Source organism: Dipteris shenzhenensis, chromosome 7 (genome assembly GCF_047967505.1).
Source record: "Dipteris shenzhenensis isolate YYH24624 ecotype China chromosome 7, Dip_SZ_1.0, whole genome shotgun sequence".
Taxonomy (NCBI): domain Eukaryota; kingdom Viridiplantae; phylum Streptophyta; class Polypodiopsida; order Gleicheniales; family Dipteridaceae; genus Dipteris; species Dipteris shenzhenensis.
Genome location: NC_141602.1, coordinates 1,133,971 through 1,159,378, shown reverse-complemented (window position 1 = coordinate 1,159,378; position 25,408 = coordinate 1,133,971). Strand labels below are relative to the sequence as shown.

The 25,408-nt window shown below is 45.3% G+C and overlaps 1 protein-coding gene across 1 annotated transcript in view; it reads left to right on the top strand.

Annotated features, from left to right (window-relative positions):
- LOC147899790 (cilia- and flagella-associated protein 251-like) overlaps positions 1 to 25,408 on the top strand; it is a 152,058-nt gene that overhangs the window by 89,356 nt on the left and 37,294 nt on the right. The window contains exons 16-20 of the mRNA XM_087377084.1: positions 3,482 to 3,616; positions 13,371 to 13,514; positions 13,765 to 13,928; positions 14,017 to 14,335; positions 23,434 to 23,570. Coding sequence (XP_087233210.1) covers positions 3,482 to 3,616; positions 13,371 to 13,514; positions 13,765 to 13,928; positions 14,017 to 14,335; positions 23,434 to 23,570 — 899 coding nt within the window. The remainder of the gene's footprint in view (positions 1 to 3,481; positions 3,617 to 13,370; positions 13,515 to 13,764; positions 13,929 to 14,016; positions 14,336 to 23,433; positions 23,571 to 25,408) is intronic.

Sequence of the window (25,408 nt, the reverse complement as noted above, 5' to 3'; positions counted from 1 at the left end):
GAAGACATATTCTTTGTTTGTAGGGCATTTTTTGCTGAAACCTGTACCTTTCCCTATCCTCGTTACACGGTCAGTAATGCCAGGAAATTCCAGCTCAGCTATAGGGGTTGGAGGCCTACCAGAGCTCATCATTGGGAGAACTTTCAGATTTCTGCTGACTTGCAGAAATTTTTTTGGCAAAGGCTCTAGAAATCCCACCAGAATAGAAAAATCACTCTCTTCTTTGGCTTTCTATTCATGGTGGGATAGCAGTGAACCAATGGAGATCTAGGTTCGGAGCTGACCCTTCTTGCCCTAGTTGCCTTTCTGCTTTGGAGACAATACAGCACTACCTTTGGGATTGCGGACAGGCGAGAATCATATGGAAGGGTATTGCAAGACTTTTCAGCACTTTTGTTCACCTACCCTTCTTCATGACTTGGGGATCAGTGGCTTGGCTCACTCTTTCAGGGCCCGAGGTCTTATTTGAGAGACTTGACTCCTCTTGGGCTCTTCACATCCGACGACATCTTGTGGAGTCGTGCTCTCTAGAGGATGTTCCGGCCACTCTCTTCAGAGCTGCTCATTCCTCGGTTGACTCTCCATGGGAGATCTTAGCTAGCATTGCAGCATGGCACATTTGAAGGTTCACCCTTTTAGATCTTGGCCAGCACTTGGACAGATACGGTACACACTCTGATGGCCATTTGGGCAACCATGCAGGGATCATCTCGAGCAGCCTCCTCCAGGAGAGATACTTTTCTAAGAGATTGGAGAGACTCTCCCTTCTTTGCTGAGACTTCTACAGGGTTGACTTGGCATTTTCAGCCTCAGCCTTGGTTTCTTTCTACCTCATTCCTTTGAGGTGTTTTCATTACATGCTTAGCATGTTGTATTTCTGCACGAAGCTTGCTCTAGCGAGTTTCTTTCTTACTTAATAAAAGTCTCCTTTTTGCAAAAAAATAAATAAATGTTCTCAGCCTTGGATAGTCCCCTAAAATGATGTCTTTCTTTTCTATCTATGGTGTATGGATCCATGTCACCCTATTTTGGAGGGATGGATGGTGGGAGCCATGTATTGGCTTTGAGAGGGTCATGTAGCCATTCTAAGACATGAGCCTCTGAGCATGTTGAGTCTCAAGCCATGAGAGCGCTTGGATCAACCTCTAAACACACTCAAAGTTTAGCCTTTGAGTTAAGTGGGGTGCACAAATTAGTAGTCCAATTGTCATGTTCTATTCTTGGCTCCATTACCGTAGTCCCTCACCTTTCTTCCATGGGGGGGTGTTAGAACATGAAGTCAAGTTGAGTGTGTCTTAGTGTGTTCTACTAGGAGTTCTAGTAGAGTCTTATGTGTGAGTGCCATGTGTCATATTGGGAGATATCCCATATACACTTTGGTATTCTAGTGTGTGTGTGTCTATCCTATATATGATTGTACTTGTGTGTCACATTAACACACATCAAGGAGTCTACATCAAGCTTATCAAGAGTCCTTTCATTTTGGTACTTCCATTTCTCTTTCTTTCATTTCCGTTTCCTCTTATTATGTTTCCATTTGAGTATCATTATCTCTCTCCCTAGCCTACCCTCTCTCTCTCCCTCTCCACCATGTTCCTTCACTGACTCCTCGCCTCTCCGTGAAGTTTGGGGATGCATCTCTTTCCTGTTGGTGTTGGCCAAATCCTTTTTCCTCTTGCTTGCATGGTCTCAATTCAAGCTAGCTCCGGCATGAGCCCTAGTGACCTAACCAAGTCACCTGTTATCCCGAGGGTTAACACTTGGTGAGACAATTGTAGTGGTGCCCTAGCAATGAAGAGGAGATAGGAACATCCCTCACTATCGCGCTAACTGCAGCATGATGCCCGAAGGGTAGTGGAATCGCAAAACAAGCTAAGATCTCGAGGTGCTCTCCTGAGGTCCCAGATTGGTGTGAGTTGAACTAAGGGTTCCTAATATGCTAGGGTACATGGCCGAAGGTGGCACATGAGGTGCCTTTAGGGGGAGTGAAGAATCCCCCTCCAGTGCCATTCAGGTGCTCTCAAATGATGAGGCTAGTTGATGCGGCATCATGAGATGCTTATGTTGAGCAATGTCTCCATCTCTTCCTAAAAAACATAGGTAAAAGGCTCTTAATCTAGACCTTCTATACGATTGTAAAGATAGGTAAAAGGCTCTTAATCTAGACCTTCTATACGAATTGTAAAGATGATTCTGTGATGGGTCAAAGTGATGCAATAGAGCGTGGTGAATGGAAGGGTTTCTGCCATAGAACTCATAAGCTTCCGCAGTGAGTGAATGTTATAGAGTGTGAGGGCTCTTGCTATGCAAAGAATTGGTGAGCACAAATGCTCTTGTGGTGCAAAAATGCAATTGAACAAGGAGGCTCCTGGTAGGGAAGGAATGAAGCTGAGTAGCTCTTGCTAGGAGTGTCTAGGTGGCATCTAAGGATGTCTGCTTGATGCTATTGGTATCCAAAGAAACACATGAGTGTGTGTTTGAGACTGTGTTAAGATCCTTGAAATGGGAACCAATACCCTGATTAATCTGAGGTGAATCCTATAGAGTTGAAAGAGTTTTGAGGTGTAAGAGTGGGGGGGGGAGGGGGGGGCGGGTAGAGCCCAACCAATTATGCTGAGGGGAAATCGATAGGCTGAAAGCTGCCTGTGGGCAGCAGGGTAGTCCTGTGGGATGTACGGAGCAACCTTATGGGCTGCCAAAGCCCCTTGTCTAAGCTGAAAGATGCCTGTGGGCAGCAGGGCAGTCCTGTGGGATGTATGGAGCAACCTTACGGGCTGTGCAAAGCAGCCTGGAAGCTGTGTGGAGCGAATAAAATTATGCCAAAATGTGTGGACTGGTAAAAGTTTTATTTTGAGATTATGTACTTCACAGTGTGAGGAGAGGAGAGAAGGGACTGGGGTGAGAAGAGGGGGAAGCAATTGTGCTTGCAAGGGGGAGCTCATGGAGCAGCGGTCTTGGAGGGCTATGCTCGACAGTACTACTTCTGCTCGACACTACTGCTAGTGCTCCATCTACAAAAAAAGGCCATAGTAGTATCTAGCATTCTGATGACTATGCTTGACACTACTACTAGGAGATTGAAAGCCTCCAATACCAATTGCCTTGTGGGTGACTCCAAAGATGAAAATGTGTTTTCAAAACACCAGCCCATGGACAAAGCAGTGCCAAGGAAGGGATTGATTCTGATAAGCCTAAAGAAATAGTCATGGGAACCAGGACGTAGAGACATCCGCAAGCAAAAACCCTGCAAAAAGAGGGGGGAAGGGACTTAAAGCACAAAGGGAGACCTGATGTAACATCAATATCCTGAGGATTGGATTTCCTGTATTTTCGTTTATCCCGGAGATTGGACTTCCTGTATTTTCCTTTATCAGCACTGTGCTTTATTTATTGAAAAATTGGTTCTTGATATTTTCCAAATAATAACATCATCTTTGGTGGAAAACCACATGCCAAGCTATAAACACTTTCCTCATTTCAGGATTCCATGATTGTTGAGTATGATCTGTTGGAAACATTGAAAGAAAAGCGACTTAAACTGAAGGGAACATGGCCGCTCAATGGACCTGGACCGCCAACATTTATCATTTCAACAACTGCTTTCCAAAAGGGAGAGGTAGGGATTTCATTATTTCGGTCATCACAATGTAGCTGAGATTAACATTAATAGAATCAAAAGTTCTTTTACAAGGCAAGCAGGCCAATTTTAAAGCTGGCCTTCTTTAACTGTCAAAGAATCCACCTTCACCTTACTATACATTATTTACTCTGTATTACTTTAATATATCTGCACTCTCTTGGTTGATGTCTGTGGGGATGTATTAGAGTCCGTGAGACTGGACGTCAGCATGATTGATCTTCCGGAAGACGTATGTCTTTATGTCGGCATTTGTTTGTATGGACATGCTATGTCGGCATTCGTCTGTATGGACATGCTCGTGAGACAACGTTTTGAAGGAACATGTGGCAAGCTATCTCTAGGAAAGGAAAGGAAAGATTGCAAGCATAATGGAAATGAACTCAAATGGAAGTAGGCAATAGCAATGAACCAAAATACTCACATGTAGATAGCTTGATGTTGACTGATTTGAAAAGACTCAAGGCCCTGAATGTACTAATAGGCCTCGAAATCCTTCTGTTCATGTCCATAAACTTTTGTATGAGAACAGGAGAGCAAAACGTCAATACTTCTTACACAAACCAAAGAATACGAATTGTAAAGTTTTTGACATGCATGCTTCAATATATTCACACAAAAAAATAATAATTTCCAATATGCAATCCTCACATTGACAAAATATAAGATCAAAATGAATGAAATTGAGTTTTCATAACGATTTGTCCAATTTGTATCAAATATTTACATAAATTAAAAAAAAGCCATAAATACAAAATTTCTCTCCAAAAACACTAAAAGTACATGCAAAACATTTTTGTTTCTATGCCAAATATAAAAAAATCTCTAAATTTCAAGCATAAAGAAGCATAAATAAAGAAATTTTATATTTTAAGTCAAATTCCAAGCTACAACTATGCAAACCGAATTCCGACCTATAACCACGCAAAGTGAATTCTGTACTACAACCATGCAATTCCAGTTCCTATCGGACTACTACCACGCAGAAAAGCTAAAGGATGAATGAGATACAACACCTATTCTAACACGGCCAAGCTTCTCCTCTTTGCCTTTGTTTTGTACTTCAATCTTTCTCCTGTACTTTTTGTGTCGGCTAGGCACCTTCTGTTAAGTGTACCAACAACCTGTTGTTCTATGCATATATATAGCCTGTTGTTCTATGCATATATATGTGTTTGACCTCCTCCCCTTCATATTAAATTTCATCACATCTATTGTGTCATTTGGGGCATCTACTCTTCAAGGTTAAAATGCTAAGTGCCGATAGTCATAGGACCAAGATATTGGATTTGGGACTTGATGTATAACAACAAGTACCTAATTAGAAATAATAATGGGCAATCAATGAAAGCGATTAATCGGTATCCAACATTTTCACTTTGAGCTCCCTTCTAGCATAATCTAAGGTGGACACAATCAACTGAAACAGTGGCTTTTAAGCCTTGTTGTCTCAGTTCTCTTTGTTTTTGTCCGTAAAAAGGTACTCTCTATTAGAAGCTTGAAAAAACAATAGAAAAGTCCAGCTATCCATGAGGTGCTGACCTAAAAGTGCTAGTTGTCCTATAGCAGCTTTTCATGATCCTAGCTCATTGCTTAAAGTACCCTGGAAACTGGCACCAAGAGCCAGTGTGGACTCTGGAGGACTACACAACCACGGATGCCTTGATATGTAGGCCATGCCTTGCAAAAATGTTTACACCTTTTGGTGGTCTTTTAGACCCTCTATGCCTCTTGAACGGCTCATGGGGTGTGGATGATGATGTTCTTGATATTGGCAAGGGTAGCTGCATGTCAAACCTGTTACCCCCATCACTAGATTGCAATGTGCTACTAATGTATTCCAAGCCATGATTCGGGCCACTGTATCCCAGAATGTTGCCATCTGGTGAAAGATTTGGTGCCATTGAGTTAGAGGGGAGAAATCGCATAGCCATTGAGCTAGAGGGGAGGAATTGCATGACACTCTCACCGATTAGGTAGGCTAGGTAGATCATCCCTATGAGAAAGCCACGCCAGCATACAAATCCACGCCACCATACCCGAAGACCCGTCAAATCCCCCACATCCTAGCAACAATCCTCAAATTGAACTACCATATCCTCTATGTCGAAGGGCAACCACTTGAGGTGAAGACCTGATGAATCCTCCACACCCTAGCAACAACCCTCATATCGAATTACAATATCCTCTAGGTCGAAGGGCAACTACACAAATGGTTGGTTATCCTTTCTAGGTCACTTGCCTCACAGCACTAGAAAGTCCCATCTCTGTCAATTGCGGGCAAATGGGCTTGCCCTTGTGGGCCACCAACTAGGAGAAGTACGATCTGTTTCTTGTGCAAATACTAGTCCAAAGGTGGACCAAACTGTAGTAATGACCTCAAAGTTGCACCTGCTACTCCAGCTAATAGCATTCGCATGAGGAGCTTGAGGATGAAATACAAGTGGTATAGAGAAGAAGGACAGTGTTGCTATTCTCTCCATGTGCCCAATTTGAGATGGCAAAAACCATCCACTTGGGTCCCACTGTGCCTTTCTTAATGGTATGCCCCCCCAACCATAATTGCACTGGGTGTACTCCTCCCTGCATAGTCTAGAGTCAATGCTCCATCTCCTTCCTAGCCATCGAACCACTTTGATGCCCTACATTTAAGGGAAGCCAAGGCTCCATCATCCAATGAGTCTCTATCTACAAACTGACTGTAGCTCCAGCAACCCATATTGTAGAAAACTTAAGGCTGACCAGTCATGATCCATGAAAAAACTATGAGTGCAACTCTGGTGTTGGAAAATTTGCCAATCAATGGGAGGGAGGAGGGGGTTTGTGGCATTTGGAGCCACTTTGAGCCCTCTTTCTACGCTTTTGGGATAGCTGCATTGGTCTCCTCCATGCTACAGCCATTTTCTCCTTAGGCTATTGTGGGAGCTGCTCCAAGCCTCCTAGGATGTGACAAGTGTTGGAGCAAATTTGCAATCTATGCATGCAATGAAATCATACTCAGATAATGAAAAAGAACTGACAAGAGAATCATTTACGAAAGATTAAACTATGTCGTATTCCAAAGTAGAGCTAATGCAAACATACTCGTCTCCTTAGACTTACAGGTCTTGTTGGGGATTACATCATATCAAAGGTAACTAAAGAACTCACAAGAGTAACGAGACATATCTCAACTTATAGATATAGAAGTCGACACATAGCTAGGGGCTGGTAGAGCGTGGAGACGGTGAACTACCAGCAGATTGCGGGACAAGCCCGACTCCAAGCAACACCACCTTTGCATGCAAATGAGCCACGTGCTCTTCCACTAATACACGACTTGTCCACTGCTGACAAACCATACCTATCAAAGGTTTTCCTTTTCAACACTCCTGTTCAGACCGAGGGTAAGGATGACATAATGCAGTATGTATATGACTTTTTTTTTTTTTTCAAGAAAGAGACTTCTATTAAGTAAGAGAAAAAACCCGCGAGAGCAACGGAATACATCATGAAACCATGAGGATAAATAAACCCCCTCAAAATGAGGTGGAAAACAACCAAGGCTGAGGCTGAAAGTGCCACCTCAACCCTGTAAGAGTATTAGAGAAGAAAGGAGAATCCTTCCATTCCCTAAAGAAAGAAGCCCTCCTAGCTAAGGCGGCACGGGAGTCTCCCTGCATGCTCGTACATACGGCCATTAAAGTATGTATGGTGTGTGTCCAGATACTAGCCAATGTGTGCGAGGGATGAACCTGAGTTCCCTCCAATGCCTCTATGCATGTGGCTCTCCAGATATGCCAGGCTGCTATGCTCGCCAGTATCTCCCAAGAGGTATCCAGAGAGGCATGTACAGCTGCAAAAGGAAGGTGTGGTACCATATCCAAAGAACAAGACTCAACCTGATGACGTCGAATCGAAATGGCCCGAGAAGAGTCATGTCTCTCATAAAAGACCTGAGGCCCAATAAGAGAAAGCCAAACCACTAAGTCCCATGTCATAAAGAATGGGGAGTGCACAAAGTGACTGAAAATCCTGGCTACCCCCATCCAAATCATCCTTGCCAGTCTGCAATCCCATAAGCAATGTTTAATCGTCTCCAAAGTAGAGAGGCAACAAGGGCAAGTAGGGTGAATGTGGATCTCCAAAGGTTCACTGCAATCCCACCATGGATAGAAAGCCAAAAGAAAAGAGTGATCTTTCTGTTCGTGTGGGATTTCCAGAGTCTCCTCCAGAAGCACCTTCGCATATCCGCAGTGATATCAAATGCCTCCCAATGAGGAACTCTGGAAGGTCTCCAACCTCTACTACTGAGCTGGAATCTCTTGGCATTACTGACCGTGTAGTAAAAGAAGGGGATGCTCTTCTCTCCATGCCGTGCGTCAATCCACTCCCACTCTCTAGGGTCCCACTACAAATACCTAATGGGAACTCCCCTGTAGAGCAAAAGTCTCCAAGATCTAGTGGAGAGAAGTTGGGGGTCTGGGTTCAAAGAACCACTCTGAATCTGATCCCTGCACCAAAAGACCTACAACCTTGATAGGCTGAAAGACAGACTCAAGCAAGATGTCCTCTGTGGACCTGAACAATTTGCCACCGTCATGCACATCAAAAACCAAGGCATCCCCATGTGCATCTCGAAAGGCCAAAACTTGAAGAGGAACACCCCCTCTCGTAAAGCACCTGCCTAAGTGGAGCAAGTGAGAGGCATATCATCTGTGTCTACCCAATCCACTGGAAGGGCTGCCTCAATCTGCAAGATCCTCCCTGCACTCCCTCTGAGATGTCCTATCAACTGAGATTTAGTCTCCTCTAGAAGCCTCCAGAAAGCTTTCCATGACCCCAGAGATGAGGCAAGTCCCCTCTCCCATCTGGACCCCTGCATATAGAGCGAAGCACCAAGTGGTCTGCCAAGATCATCCAATATACTGTCATTCCACATAACCAGTTGCCTATCAATCTCTTCACGAGAGAAGGGGGAATCATCCGAAGAGTGCTCTTGAAGCTGGCCCATGCTTTCAGGTTGGTAACCATGAGAGGGGACGAAGGAGACTTGAGGTGTGCTGCGGTGAAGATCCATCTAATACTGCCCATCCAGTCTCCTCCTGAAGAAGGTGTGCATGTCTGTATGCTGCTAATAAAAAATGCCTTCCACGGCTCGTGCCCTCACATGAGTCCCCACACCACCATCTTGCAGAGTAAAGCTCTACACTGTAAATGTGGATCAATAATATTGAGACCCCCTTCCTGTGTAGGGAGGATGAGGGTCTCCCAAGCCACCCTGGCTAAAACATATGTTGTGCCATCAAACCCACTCCAGAGAAAATTTCTGATCGGTCTCCTGAGCTGAATGATGCAATCCCTAGAACGGCACCAGCAAGAACAAACAAACCAGGCCGTCGCCAAGAGGACCTGGTTGACCATCACAACTCTAGAGGCAAGGTCCAGCTTGGCTAAGCCCCAAAAAAGGAGCTTCCTCCTGATGCTCTCCAACACGGGAGCAAACTGCTGCGTGGAGGAAATATCCAAGCCAATATGGCAACCCAAATATCTGACTGGCACACCCCTCTGAACCCAAGTGAAACCTATGTCAAGCCCCCAATCTGGAGTGTCCTCAGCACTGATCCAAAAGCCATTGGATTTATGCCAATTTATTTACGTCCCCGCCGCCAAGCAAAATAAATCCAATGCTGTCCTGAAAGAAGTGAGTGTTTGTGGTGTGGCATCGCCGTGTCATCTGCCAACTCATTGTCAAGTAGCTCCCCTTCCCGTCTGATGGGAAGTCTCAGCCCAAAGATGTCAGCTTGAGATCTAATATAGATACTCATAGCTTCAGCCACGAACAAAAAAAGAAAAGGAGCAAGGGGGCATCCCTGACGGACTGATCTGGAAATCTGAAATCTCTCACCCCTTACCCCACCAATAAGTACTTGGCTGTGGGCTGATCTGTACAAAGAGGAAACACCTCTGATCCAAGCATCTGTAAAGCCAAAGCGTAGAAGGGTGCCCTCCAAAAAACCCCAATCTACTCTATCATAAGCTTTCTCAAAATCCAAGAGTAGAATGGCTAGATTCTGGCCGCTTTGCATGGCCCACTCTGAAGCTTCCCAAAAAGAGAAAATGTTATAAAAAATGCTTATGCCATGCACCAATCCCGTCTGAGTGTCATGAATAAGATCAGGGAGAAGGGGCTGCGATTGGAGGCTGATTGCCTTGGCCAGAATCTTGTAACATGCCCCCAAAAGTGTGATAGGCCTCCACTGGGACACTAAATTTCTGCAACCCCCTTTCGAAATAAGGTGGATGAGACCCTCTGTGAGCGACCCGGGCATCTCGCTAGAGTCCCAAATGCCCTGCAGGGCTGATATAATGTAGTCTCCAATCATATCCCAAAATGCAATGAAGAAGGAAGAGGTGAGGCCTTCCGAACTTGGGCACTTGCCCTTGTGAAGGGCTGAAAGTGCAGTCCTAAACTTTGTGTTGGTGAAAGGTGCATCAAGCAAAACATGCATATCCGATTTCACCAACATAGGGATGCTCTACCAAATAACCTGTCTAACATCCTCTCTATCCTGTGTGTCCGGATCTGGAGTAAGAAGGGCGGCATAGAACTCTGAAGCTATGCGCATGACGTCATCTGGATCTGTCTGTAAAACCCCGTGTGAGTCAATACACTCTCTCTACTATGTCTAGGGCCAAGAGTAGAGAAAAAGTGTTTATTGACTCTGCCACACATCTAAATGTAGAAGGACTCCCCTGCATGAAAGGAAAACTCTGCTCTCTGATCATGCAATGTCTGCTGATGAGACCTTGTTGCAGCAAGGCGCTCCTGAATCCAAGCATTTGAAGGCCGTTTCTGCTCTTCCCTCTGCAAAGCTGCCAATTGCTGGCGAATACCAATCTCATGTTTGAGAATATCTCGTCTCCTGGTACTAGCAACTGAGTGGTAAAAGTTGCTAATACTAGAAAGAGCAGCAGCTACATGTGATGGAGATGGCTGCCCACCCTGGACATGAGAAACCCATATTTGCAAGGCTACCTCAGTAAGGTCCTCCTCTCTATACAAGGCATCCGGAATCGTGATGCTAGCAGACCGACCTCTCAAGTGAGGCTCTAAGATAGCCAGCACAACATGAAAGTGGTCTGAAGTGGAAACCCCAGCAACAATGCATACCGATCCACCTCTCTCTAGTGCCCAATCATCTACATAGAATCTGTCAATGCGTGCATGAATAGGCATTCGCTGCCTCCTACTCGACCAAGAGAACAGGAGGGACTGTGGCTGAATAAGAACCTCCCCTTCCCTCTCCCTCAGCCCCCCCTCCAGCCTCTCTCAGCCTGCCCCCTTCCCCTTCCCCTGCCCCCGTCTCCCTTCCCTCGTCCCCTCTCCCTCTCCTCCGCCTCCCCTCCGCCTCCCCCTCTCCCTCTCCCTGCCTCCTCTACCCTGCTCCCTCCTCCACCTCCTCTCACCTCGCCCCCTCCTCCACCTCCTCTCTACCCCACCCCTCCTCTCCCCTCCCCCGCCTCCCCTCACGCCCTACCTCTACTCCTCTCCTCTCTCTCTCCCCCTACCTTCTCTCCCCCCCTCTCTTCAGCTTCTAGCTCTTCTCCTCTCCCCCTCCCCCGGCTTCCATAAGAGCTCCTTTGGCTAGACTATAAAGTCACCTTCGAAGTTTCCCAGAACCTACTGAGCCATAAGCCCGTGCCGAAATTGCAAGTTCAGGCAAGGTGGCTGAAGGAAACAAGAAGGGTAAAGAGGCGAAGGTGAGGAAGCTAAGGGGGAAGAGAGACCAAAAGAGAGAAAGGAGACAAGTAAAATGTGGGGGCGTTGGCCAACACCCTAGAGAGGGCTAGGATATTCAGCAAGCTGGCCCTCAAACAGATCTTAGATTTGTGTGTGCAGCAAGGCAAACCTCGATGCCTCAAGGCAGGCTAGAGAGCCCTAGGGGGAGGGTCCACTCAGCCTTGGAGCAGGCTGAGCAGGGTGAGCAGATCACAAGGGGAGTAGGAAGGGCATGCTCTTGGGGAAGGGAACCCCCAGCACACTAGGGATTCTGATCTTGTATGGAGAACTGCAAGCAAATACAGGAGCCCAACCAGGGGGGCAGGAAGGAATACCAAGGGTGGGTGGCGGGCAGATAGTTGCCAGAGATGGGCAGGAAAGCCCTGCCAGCTAGCTGAGGCTGAGCAGAAGGACAAGAGGGGGGCAAGGTTGTGGAGACAAAGTGCAGCGGGGGAAGACAGGGCAAGGGGGGCCTGATCTTGACAATAGGGAGGAGCAGCAGGCAGTAGTAAGAAGCTGAAGTAGACCAAGTAGAGCTGCAAATCGAAACATTGGGCCTATAATTTAAAACATAACTTGATGGATGCCTTGTTTCTGCAAGTTATGTCTTGTGAAATTTAAGGACATACAATGATACCACACATCTACCAATTACTCAACTAAAGGAAGTATTAGTGTGAACTAGCTCTTAAAACACAGAGGTAATGTCCCCTGTTTCCATCAACATACCCCACAAAGACGTAGAGGCCAATGGGCAACCATGGAAAAATAAATTTGATAGAGATCTTTCCTATCAGTCAGCCAATAGGAAAAGGAGACCCCTTGCCGCTGATGTTGCAGAGGAAGAGCAAAAGAGGAAGGCTCATGAGCGAAAGAGAGCATCGAGAACTAGAATCCGTGCTGCCAATGAGCCAACCCCGTGTTAAATTACACGGCGTAGGGGAACAAAAACTAAACAAAGAATAGAGAGTCACAGCAAACTGGAGATGAACAAAATTTTCCTTCAATACTGATGTAGTACAGATGATGGCTCCGTCCACCCGTGCGCTCCCACAGTGGAGCTTAGATGGTGATCTAGACAGATACTGGGTGAAGAGCTACTAGCTGGAAGATCTCTGTTGGAAGATCTGATCTAGCACAATGGATTGGGGAGGTCGCTCTTTATAGATATGAGGGTGGTAGTTGGATCAACGTAGTCTGTGGAACCGACCAGTCAACCTAGTCGGTGAAGCCGACCAGTCAACGTAGTCAGTGGGACCGACTAGTCATCCAGTGGGACCGACTAGTCATCCACGGAATATTCCCTATACAATGAACAAAACTTTATTCACGCACAAAAATGGTGTGCATGTGTGATCTGTCATCTAGCTTGTCCAGCTGGTGGAGGCAAATTGATATTTACTTCGCATTGTTTGGAGTACAACTTTCCTCCCTGAGTCTTCCTTTACTTCGTTCTCTTTAACAGTGGAAGAGTAATGGTCACACCTGTCAATTTGGAAAGTAAGTTTGTTAGCAAGAAGGAATCTACTAGATTTCTTGTAGTGTTGTCAAAGTATGACCTTACCTGCCTGAGTCTTCCCTCACTTGCACTCCTTACTGGCTCAAGTGCTACTGAACTGCGGGATACTAATGGACACAACTCAAAAATTTGGGGAAATCGGGTGACTTGTGTAGTGAGCTAATGATAGACAAACATGAAATCGAGACAAGCCTGGGAGAGGAACTTCTGACTATTGTAATTTTTTGCTTAAAAAAATTTGTTTCTTGGAAGGATATATTTCATATGTTGATAAAAAGTGAGAACATCTGCCAATAACTGAAACCATCTGCCAATGGATTATCATTGCATTTTGCATTGTTTGAAATCATTTTGCATTGTTTGAAATCATTGCACACATGTTTTTGTTTCTTAGCATTGGGTGCTAGAGACTTTTGATATATCCCTTATGGCATTTCAGTTTCTCTTTTCAGATGTGTCTATTGATTGGCGATTCTGCCTTTAAGATACGTGTCTATGACACAAAGGATTTCACATGCCACAAGACATATTTGGGTCCCACTTTTATGAGTCCTGTGAACTGTTTGCTGAGAATTTTTCATCAGGAATTTCCACAGGTATCCTTAAGCAAAAAACTTCCATGTTATTTTCTTTCCTTTTTTTCAATATTGATTTTTATTTCTTTGGTGTTGGATTTAAATGCCTCTTATCTACCCATGTAATGAAGGTAAAAACCTCAAGATGGTAATATTGGTGGCCACAGCATTATGGGCACATTAAATATCTTAACTTATACGCCTATCATTTTCATAAAAATAATTTCTATGATTCATGGCATCTCACAAATTAAGATTTCTGGCCTGCTAGGATTACCTTGCCTTTTTTACGAAGGATCAAGTCATAGGTGTTATGACAATGGAGGGAAAGAAGAATGTACGATATCTAGGTGTTCTGGCACATGCTGGGCCTATTAACCATACAACAGTTTCCCATGATTATAGGTTTATAATAACTGTCGGAGGTCATGATAGGTAATTTCTATAAGCTTAGAGGTTAGGGCCTGCTAATTTATAATACCAAATCTCTAGAACTTGTCTCACTGGTATATATTTGACTCAGTGGAAAGATGGGTCTAAGTTTCCATCATGAGGTTGCTTTGTCTGAGATTTCTTTTTGGGGGAAAGAAGAACGTTGCTTTTTGCACAGAATAGGACTTTGTATGCCTTCGCTGCATAGAGTAACAAGGTTCTCGATTGGTACTCTTATTGACAGTAGCATTATCAATTTTTGGCGGGTGAGTTTTCCTTTGCTGGAGGAACACTTTGAGGATGAAGCAAAGAAACTTGGGCCCCATAATGGGATTTTTGGTGGAACAGATGGTGCAAGAAGTCTACAGATAATCAAGGAGTATTTTTTCACTGCTCAGATTTGCTCTCAGGTACCTTTCAAACCTTTACAATCATCCTTATTTTTTACAATCAGATTTGTTGTCAACAGGCACCGTACAAACCTTTTACAATCATCCTTATTGTCTGAGGGGGGGGGGGGGTTCCTAACACTTCCGGAAGTATTACTGGAGGCCTAGGGCCACTGGTGTGAGAAGCAAGTAAGACATGCCATAGGTTTCACTGATGGTACGTAGGCGAGTGCTAGTCGATGGTGTCAACTATGTGCAAGCGGTACAAGTACTGAAGTGAGCAAGAAGAAGACCAAAGCGGAACAACATCATAAAAGCCCACCCTCGACATGAACGGAGAAGAACTTCAACCACATGACACAGGGTCTGTTGTACCAGGTGAAGGGAGAGGAGGGGAGGAGAACACAATGGGAAGAGATCTTAGAGAAGCGAGCAGAGATGGGAAGTAGCATAGTTCATTAGAAAGCAAGATGACTGATACATCAGGAGAAGATACACACGAGGCGAGCTCTTGACTCTAGCCTCTCACTCCTTCAATCACGCCCTTTTGCCCCTGCTAGAATGTCCCCCCCTTTCCTCCGTTTCCCCCTCTTCACCTTCTCCTGATCTGCTCCCCACACTGGAAATCTCCTTTCCTTCTTCCTATTGGATGTTCTTGCATCCTTAGCCATTCCACCGTTTGTGGGCCGCTTCGCCCTTGATGGCTTCTGCAACACTCCGGCCTGTTTTGAGTTAGTGAATCCCGTGCTCCATGTGTTCTCCTGTCTATTCCATGCGCTCCTGACACTAGTTGGTTGCGAGGGTTGGTGCACCACCTATATCTCTTAGCTGTTGGACTGCTTCCCATGTGCACCACCGAGTACCGCCTGTGCACTGTGCTGGACTGCTTCCCATGTGCACCAACAGGTGTACCTTGTGCACCATTGTGCCAGTACTTCCCTCTACTTCCCTGTGATCAACTTTGACCATGGTGGGTCGAGGTTGAGGTTTGGTACTCTTCATTCATGTATTGCTTCCGTCATATCCAAGTCATGTCCAGGTCCTCTATAAGTCATGTACTGTCAAGTCATGTCCAAGTCATGTCATGTCATGTCCAAGTCAAGTCATGTCATGTCCATGTCAAGTCATGTCATGTCCATGTCAAGTCATGTACTGTTTGTTCCAGAGTGACCAAGATGTGAACACATGTGAACACGATGCAACTAGGTGTGACCAAGGTCTAACAACTTGGCATGTTGCTGAGGTGACCATGATGTGACCCAGGTGTGACTCTTGGTGGGAGTCCCGGAGACTTAGAGTACAACACTTGACTGTTTTTTAGATCCTGGTCTCATTTCTTGTTTTGCCTTCTTATATCCTCTGTTTTTACTTGTGTGGGCTATGGAACTCTGTTGACAGAACCACAGATGGAATCAGCAATCAACTCATGAATTTTAGTAATTTCAGGTCATAAACTAAATAAAGAGCACAACTATATGTGATTGCAGGGAAAGAACACAAATTTAAATTAAAAAATATATATGCAGTGATGATGAATGGCAGAAAGAATTTTAGCACTGCATTTAAAACAGCTGTTTGCTAAGTACAATATGAATTATCTTGCAATATGATCAAACATTTCGACTCAAACTACCATGTGTACTCTTGACCGTTAAGGAAGATGGATTCAAGAATTTCCACAGATTCAATGGATGGACAAATTAACCCACAAAAGCCCCTGAGACAATATCAAAAAAAAGTCATATTTCAAATCCATTTTTCTCCCAGGAAAAAGAATCCTCTGTGAAAGCTTTGAAAACAATACAAAATATCACCTATCCATGAGGCATTGAAGAAAACCCAAGTGGTCTTGCAGCTTGCTTCTTTGGATCCCTGCTCACTCCCTATGGTAGTCCAGGAGCAAGCGCCAATCGTTTGCAAAAGGTGCCAAAGTTGGTAGGATATTCAAGTTGACCTTAGCCATTCTGATAGAAAGCCTTGCAAAAACGCTCATGTTTCCCAGCACTCTTCTTGGAATCATTTGTACTTTGCTCCTAGATCCCTCACAAGGTATAAATACTATCTAGTCAAAAGTTGACGAGGGTCAGCAGAGTAGGACAAAGCTGTTGCAAGTCCCATCACAAGGCTGTATCTTGCTATCCAGATGTTCTAGGCAGCAATGCTAACAAGTAATCTCCCAAACTCTAATCCTCAAGAGCCCTCAGAGCATTGTGTAGAGAGTAGGGTGGTTTTGTAAATCTCTTTGCTCATAATAGTCTCTTCAGATGTGCAGAAGATACCATCTCTAAGGAGAAGGCTTACCGTCCCTCTATCAACCACACTTCCATGTGCCATGTGAACAAGCATCGGATGTGTAGTAGCCTCACTATGATCTTAAGGAAACACTTCCAATCCTTGTACTAAAGGAGGGCTCCATAAATAGTGGGAGATAGTCTCATGATCCCCCATTGTATTACAGTGACATGTTACAGGCTTGATTCAAGGCAATGTCATCAATATTTAAAAACATCCCAATGCATCACCCACCTTTGCCTCCTACTAGCGTGCCGTGTGGCAGCCAATGAAGCAGATTGAAGGCATAGCAAAAACTGGAATACCTGTAGTTACTGCACGTCCAAAACCCTATGCATAGGAAGACAGAAGCTTGAGCATTACCAATTTCTCAAGCACCCTGCTTGGCATGTGAAAAAGGTGCATTTGTTAATGCTTTCAAGCGTGAAAGAAATCTTAGGCACTGCAAGGCAAATGCTAATGCCTCCCAACTAGTGAGATTGCACTCTCACTGAACTGCCAGCAGTTGGCTACCCACAATAGCGGCATCTTAACTTGCATGAACATCCTGCAAGCTGCTCCTCAGGATTCTTGATATCCGATTCCTTTCCATAAGAGAGATTGGGCATTAGGGCGTGAAGGATCCATGTTTGTTTTTTTTGCTAAAAGGAGACTTCTGTTGAGTATGAAAGAACCCCCGATAGCAAAGCTCAGTGGAGAAATACATCATGCAAAGCATGAGAAAATATCCAAATAAGAATCAATCTCCTGTAATAGAGCAAAAAAATAACCAAGGTTGAAGCTGATAGTGCCACCTCAACCCTGTGGGGACTTCCGAGAAGAATGGAAAGCCTCTTCACTTCTTCAAGAATGTGTTCCTCCGGGTAGAGTCTGCTCGAGAAGACCCCTGCATTTCGAAAGTGTGTACCGTGTTCGTCGAGATACTAGTCAATGTTTGTGTTGGGTGGACCTGGGAACCATCCAAGACCTCTGTACACCTAGATCTCCAAATATGCAATGCTGATGTGCTAGCCAAAATATCCCATGAAGTATCGACATATGCATGTGCAGGTCTGTACAGAGAGCAAGGAACCTCATCCAAAGGACGTGACTCGACCAAATGCCGTCGAATGAAAAGAGCCCAATAAGGGTCATGTCTCTCGTAGAGCACCTAAGTCCCAGAAAGTGAGACCCATGCTATTGATCCCTAGGTCATGAAGAAAGGAGAATGCATAAATGTGCACAATCGTCTAGCGATCCCCTTCAAAATGATCCTCGCCTGTGTACATTCCCGTAGGTAAATCATCTTGTCTAAGAGGAAGTCTCAGCGCAATAATGCCCGCCTGTGATCTGAAAAATTAACCAGCCACAAATAAATACAAGAAAGATGCAAGAGGGCATCCCTAACAAACTGATCTAGAAATCTGAAATCTCTCCTCCTTTTCTCCTCTCTAGAGATAATATGCTCACTTGATGCATGCTTTATCAACACAGAGTTCAGGACTGCTCTCTCCGCCCTTCATAAGGGCAAGTGCCCTGGTTCTGATGGTCTTACTCCATCTTTTTTTACAGCCTTTTGGGATATGATAGGTGATCATATTACTTCAGCCCTGCAGGGCATTTGGGACTTGGGTGAGATGCCTAACTCACTGACCGAGGGACTCATACACCTTATCTCGAAAGGTGGCAACAGGAATTTTGTATCCCATTGGAGACCCATCACTCTTTTGGGCACTCTATACAAAATCCTTGCCAAGGTAATCAGCATCCGATTGCAGCCTCTTCTTCCAGACCTCATCCATGATACTCAAACAGGTTTTGTGCATGGCAGGAGCATATTTGATAATATCTTTTCCTTTTGGGAAGCCACGGAGTGGGCTATGCAGAGCAGGCAGAGGCTGGCAGTTCTACTCTTGGACTTTGAGAAAGCCTATGACAGAGTAGATTGGGGTTTTCTTGAGGGCACTCTTCTACGATTTGAATTTTCAGATGCATGGATTAGAGGGGTGGCCTCCCTTTACAGATCAGCCCATAGCCAGGTTTTGATCGGAGGGGTAAGGGGTGATAGGTTTCAGATTTTCAGATTAGTTCATCAGGGATGCCCTTTAGCCCCCTTCCTCTTTCTTTTTGTGGCAAGAGCTATGAGTATCTTCCTTAGATCTCAGGCTGATCTTTATGGGCTGAGATTGCCCTTGAGACAGGAGCAGGAGCTTCTTGACTGTGACTTGGCTGATGACACTGCTATTTTTATTGAGGCCTCTTCGCAGTCACTTGATTCTTTCCGGATAGCCTTGGATATCTTTTGCCCAGCTGCAGGGGCACACATTAACTGGCATACATCCTTTGGCTTTTGGATCAGTGATGAGGACACTCCAGGTTGGGGAGTTGACATTGGCTTTTCCTGGATTCAGAGGGGTGTTCCTGTCAGATATTTGGGATGCCAGGTAGGTTTGGGCATCTCTCCAGCACAACAGTTTGCCCCAGTACTGGAGAGTATAAGGAAAAAGCTAATTTTTTGGAGCTCAACCAAACTCGACCTTGCATCTAGAGTTGTGGTAGTGAACCAGGTTCTTTTGGCCACTGCCTGGTTGTGTGTTCTTGCTGGTGCCGGTCTAGGGATTGCATCACTCAACTCATTAGACCAGTCATGAATTTTTTATGGAGTGGACTTGATGGCACAATAGATCTTGCAGTGAGGGTAGCCTGGGAGACCATTATTCTCCCTACATGTGAAGGGGGCCTTAATATCATTGACCCCGACTTGCAATGCAGGGCATTGCTTTGTAAGGTGGTGGTGAGGGGACTCATGCCTGGGCAGGAACCTTGGAAGGATTTCTTTTTTGGACGCATTCAGGCTTGCACACCTACCTTGGGAGATGATTGGGTGGACAGCCCTCACTGGATTTTTACTTCCGCCCCTCTCAGATCTCCTGCCTCTCCTCTCATGACTGCCATCCTGAAAGCTTGGGGGAGCTTCAGGAACACTCTTCGGAGGCCCTCTACCCTTGAAGAGATTGATAGCGAGCCGATCATTTGGAACGATAGTATACTTGATGAGCATGGTAGACCACTCGGCACTTCCCATTACATGCAGTGGTCTAGATGGGAGAGAGGCCGCGCCTACACAGTAGGCACTTGGAAGGCATTTATTAGGCTACCTGAGGATCAAAGACCACAGTGAGTGAGTCACCTCAGAGGGGTAGCGCGTAGGATTCAGCAAATAGATACAGCCATCCTGGTGTAATGGACAGTTGAGATGCCTATTACTTTCACCACTTGGATGGGAGCTTTTTCGAGGACAACAGTTCCTCTACAGGTGATCGCTCTTTGAGGTCTCGAGTCTTTGACGTTGGGGATGGAGGTATACTCTCTAGATCCACGGATGATATCCTTCTAGAGGTTGCCTTTCAGCCTGTCAGGATTGCTGGTTTTGTGGACCATGGAGCGGGCTTGCAATGGTACTTAGACCCTGACCCTCTGCTCTTAGTTCTGGGATCCTGGAGATTGTGGTTATATTTAGGTGCACCTATCAGGTGCTTGCAGTGGGACCCAAGAGAGTGGGAGTGGATAGATCATGGACACCAAGAGAGGGGAATTCCCTTCTTTCGCTTCACGGTTGGTAATGCCAGGAGATTTCAGCTGAGAAGTAGGGGTTGGATTCCCTCCAGAGCCCCCCCATTGGGAGGAGGGGGAGGCACTCGGCCATGGCCACGGGGGCAATCTCTGGCTAGGTGATCCATTTGTTTGCATCGAAGACACTGGCTTGGTAACCCAGAAATCTCCACTCGCGTTGGCGAAGTGTGCCCCCTTCGAGGGTCTCTAAGAGGATCAACTCTAGGAGGGACTCTAGGCTCTCAACCACCAGTATGATCCTGGGGACCCCGTCATCTGCTACAACTGAGGCGGCCAACTCTGGCGGAGACTTGAGCACGGTGCCAAATGCCCGACCAATGAAGGGGAGGATGGCTCGATACTCCTTTGGGAGCCCTGGGAAGCGGAGCGTAATCGGAAAATGGAAAACATGGTGTATCATGTCCATGTCCTCCACTGTAAAGCCATGGTACTAAGGAAAGAGGTACACTAGATGCGGGCCAAGTGCTTTGCTCCACGAGTGCCGAGGTAGTGTCGGGGGAGCTCAGCTGGATGAGGAATACGCCTCTTCCATAGATGGTGACCTCCTGGATGTGGTCACCCTCTAATGCCAAGCTCGCCTAGATCCGCTCTTGCACTTGTCTCCTTGTAGGTGTGAGGCCCACTCGGCCCACGATCGCCTTGTCCTAGAGGGACTGAACTGCCTACTGTACCTGTTGCTTGTCGTGGAGGGACTGAATTACATGTTGTACCTGTTGCTTGTCAGCTGGGGAGAGAAGAACCTTAACGGCTATGGGATTCAAGGGTGCTGCCATAGAGCCCCTCTGGCCAGACCAAGGGTCACCACCAAGATTTTCTTTTGCCTTAACAAGTACAAATGCTCCCGCTGTAGGGAGGAAGAGGAGAAAAAAGGGGGGGGGGGTGGGGGTGGGGGTGAGGAAGAAGGATGCAGAGGGGGAGGCGGAGACGAGGCGAAGAGGCAAAGGAGAGAGGTGGAGAGGGTGGAAGGGAGGGCAAGGAAGGAGAGGGGGATGATGGAAGGCGGAAGAAGTTAGGGGACGAGAAGGTGGAAGAAGTGGTGGGGCGGTGAAAGAGAAGGAGAGGGGAGGAGAAGGCGAAGGAGAGGAGGAGGGAGGAGAGAAGGAGGGAGTGGAGGAGATAGTGAAGGAGGGAGAGGAGGCGGGGGAAGGAGGGAGCGGAAGAGGCCGGGGAGGCAGAGGGGGGAGATGACGGGGGGAGGCGAGATGGCGAGGGGCTGTGCTCGTGGGGGGCGCTTTTGACGGAGGGGGAGGCAAATGGACGGAATGCAGGGGGGAGGCGAAGATGCTGCGGAAGGGAGGAAGGGGCGGGGCAGTGGAGCAGTAGGGCAGCAGGGCAGCCGGGGAGCAATATGCGGACTTGCTTGATCATAACACGTCCTTGTCAGCTGCTAAAAAGACTTGCCCTAAGGCATGCACCTGCCGATTTCCATTTCTATTCTATTTTTTCACTCTGCAAGTCCATTTTGTTGTGGAATGTATGGCACTGTGTGGTCCCAATCAGAGGAATATGTACTATGACACAAGTTGGAAATGGAGCAAGTGTGGTTCCACCTGTATGACTGCTGGACTCCAGAACTATAGCAGCTAAAGCATGGGCTGCGATACCCTGATTGATGTCGGCACTCAAGGATAGGTTAAGATCTAGCATATCTTTCTCTGTGGAAAAGGTTGAGTCGAGGGGTGGGCTGATGGAGGAGAAAAGACAAGTCAAGAGTCTTTGAGGCTCAGAGAAAACATGCAAGAAACTGAAGGGGGCCCTAGAGGAGCAATAGAGATAAGAGTGGTAGAGATGAGGGGAAAAGTAGAAGTAGCCAAGGACAGAAGGGGCACAGTGGTAGGGAAGCAAGGTGGATAACAATAAAATTGTGGAGCTTATCGACACTTCCTTCCATCTAAATCCAAAATGATTCTCGTGAATGAAAGGCATAGTCTACTCTTTGATCTAGCAAAATCTGTAAATGAGCCCTTGTTGGCGGCAAGGCGCTCCTGAATCCAAGCATCTAGGCCTTTTCTGCTCTTCCCTCTGTAGGGCTGCTAACTATCTGTGGAGGCCCCTTTCTTGATGTCTGTAGCTATCTGCATGATGGCATTAGGATATGTCTGCAAAACTCCAGCAAAGTCAATAAGGTGAGATACACTCTCAATACCTGCTGTCAAAATATCGCTCTGATGTTGAATCTGAAATAGACAAAGCTGAAGTATGCATCTCTAGATTGTAGTGGCAGGTCACAACAAATGCCCACTCAACTTGAGCCAAGTTTGCTACCTCATGAGGATGATCATGGGTAGCAGGAGCATTTGCAACTACAAGACCTTGCTGCTATTGTTTCTTCTCCAAGGCAATGCGCTTGCGACATTCAGAGATGTCATTGCCGGGCTTGTTGCAATAAGTGCTGCGCTTCTTCTTCCCATCAGCATTAGAGAAGATGATGAGATATTATTGATGGCCTCTAGCACTTCACTACATGTCTTGATTGCCTGATAGATTGAGATATTCTACTTCCAATGGCACTACTTGCATGAACACATAAGGCCAAGGTGTTTCTTGTTTTGTGTCTTAAAATGTTGACATAATTATTTTTGGGACCCAATTTCTCTTGCCAAAAGATTGGGATATTCTATTTCCGGTGGAATTGTTTGCATATGTACCTAAGACCAAGGGATACCTTGTTTGGTTTCTTGAAAGACTATGTTTGGGAACCAGAAATCATTGTTTTAGAATTTTGGAGTGTGCATTTCAATAGGGCAAAAAAAATGAAAGAGGGTATTTTTAAAATGTAGGATTCGTTTCTTGGTTCTCACAATCAGTAGAATGTTTTCACAGTGCTTTTTAATGCATTCAATTTTGTTAAAGTTGATATGGACTCTTAATCACTTGGATTTTCCTTTTAATGCCTTTCATGTGAAAGTTCATGACTCCCCTTCACAGATTTTTACATCATGTTCAGGTTTCTTGACGTTTGGATACAATCACGGCCTTTTTTAACTAAAGCCTTACTACACATGGTTCATGATGTTTGTGTACTAAGCTTGTTGTTTTTCTTGTATTCCCATTTTTGTATCCAATATTTTAGAAAGTACGGATTTCTTCTTTGAGTTCTTTCCCCTGGATTTTGTTTTGTTTGACATAACATTCCTTATGAAAAATGTAGACCCAATTAAAAGAACAATTTGAGAGCACTAGTTGAATTCTTGGATCTGTTTTTTGTGTTATAGGGAGAAGGGCTTCGAGACGAACGTATCTTTGACAAGACAATTATACTTGCTCAAATACCAAATCTCTTGTGTGCACTTGGAGTATATCCATCCTTATCTGATATACAAGAAATTTTAATGGAGATCAATCATACCTTGTAAGCATATCTTATGAAAGCATTAATCCTTGATTATTAAGGTTTTGTAAGTTCGTGTTATCCTTTCTTTATAGGTTGTTCAATGCTTGGACCTCTAATAGTAAGGAGACCAATTGTAGTTACGCAACATAAGGTAAGAAGAATATACCTATGTTTGATTAAATGACATGTGCTCTCTCTCTCTCTCTCTCTCTCTCTCTCTCTCTCTCTCTCTCTGAGCATTGATGAAAGAATCATGACAAGCTAGGGAACTATCCTCTTGATTAGAGGATATTCTTGAATCTTAGTCTGTGACTTATAGGAGATAGAGAATGGGCCATTGGAATTCATATGCCTTGTCCCTACTACAAGGCCAAGGGATGGTCTCATTACCTCTTTTGGCCCGCTAAGGCTTAACTAAAACATCATGGAATTATTGACCGTGTAGCAGAAGAAGGGGAGTCCTTTCTCTTGGTGCCTTGGAATCCCCCATTCCCACTCCTCGGGGTCCACTGCAAATACTTTATGGCGACACCTCCATAGAGCCGAAGCCTCCATGAACTCTAGGGGTTGTGATCTAGGTTAGGGTCTAGAATCATGTTGAAGCCGAAAAACATTGCTTCACATGACCTACAATTCTAACAGGCTGAAATGGAATATGCCACATGATGCCTCTTTTGTTGTCAATGATACTTGGTATTGAAATAGTAGTGCTTCTAAGCACATGACTCCTTGCAAGGACTTCTTTGATAGCGTCATACTTGTTTGTGGTGGAAGGGGCTACTTGTGCCAATGATGCTTCTTTCCCAAAGGTAAGGTCTTTAAACTTTTGGGTATTCCCATGAGATTTGAGGTCTCCATGAAGGACGGATGGGACTGGTTTATAAATAGATTTAGAGCCAAAATCGACAAGTGGAGAGGCTTCCAAGTCAATCTACTAGGGAGAAGAGTTTTTCTTAATCATTGCACCTACCCTATCTCCATCTTTTACCTCTCTTGCAGTGCCAAGACTAGGCTTGAGAAGTTTATTAGGCTATGTAGGTCTTTCCTTTGGGGAGGCATTGACATCAAGAGAAGAATTGCTAAAGTCAAGTGGTCCTTTTGCACAAGACCTAAGAAAGAGGGGGGTTTAGGAGTCATTGACATGCAACAAGCTACTTTCAAACTAGCTTTCTCTTGGGTGATTAAAGCTGTTCTGCATCTTGAGGCAGACTGGGCTAGCCTCCTCCTGAGAAATTTTAAGTATTTCAGGCCTGTAAGGGTTCCTAAATGGAAAATTTATCAAAGACTCTTTGCTCTATGCAGCCCGGAGCCTTGTCAGACCAAGGCAAGCCAGCTTTGGAGATCACTTTGGTATGCCTTTGAATAAGTCTGATAGTACTTTCTGGTAAAAAGGATTTCACGGGCATTGATTCTATTTTGGTCTTAGCTTTTTTCAAGAAGTCCTCCCTAAATGATGCAAAGATTGTCAAAGCTTGGGTTCTCTTTAAAAAAGGGTTACAGACATGGGAACAGCTCTGTTTCAAGTAGGATTTTAGGTGGAAAAACTGGCCTGAAATTAGAAGGGAATTCAGATTATCAAATCAGGATTAGGGTCTGGTAATGAGCAGAATTCACTTGTAGCAGCAAGATGCTACTTGGAAAGGAGGCCATGTGTTGAACTTGGCAAAAGGGTTTAGCTGGGTGGGGAGCTCACAGTAATACCCTATCCCAATCCCTTTCAATGATATTGAAAAGGTTGCTAGATCTCTCAATGTAAAATGGAAACTAGCTAACAACAAGTATAAATGGAAGAGTAGGTTTCTATTTATTAGAGAGAAATTCATCCCCGAAAAATATCATACTCTCCTTTGGCTCAT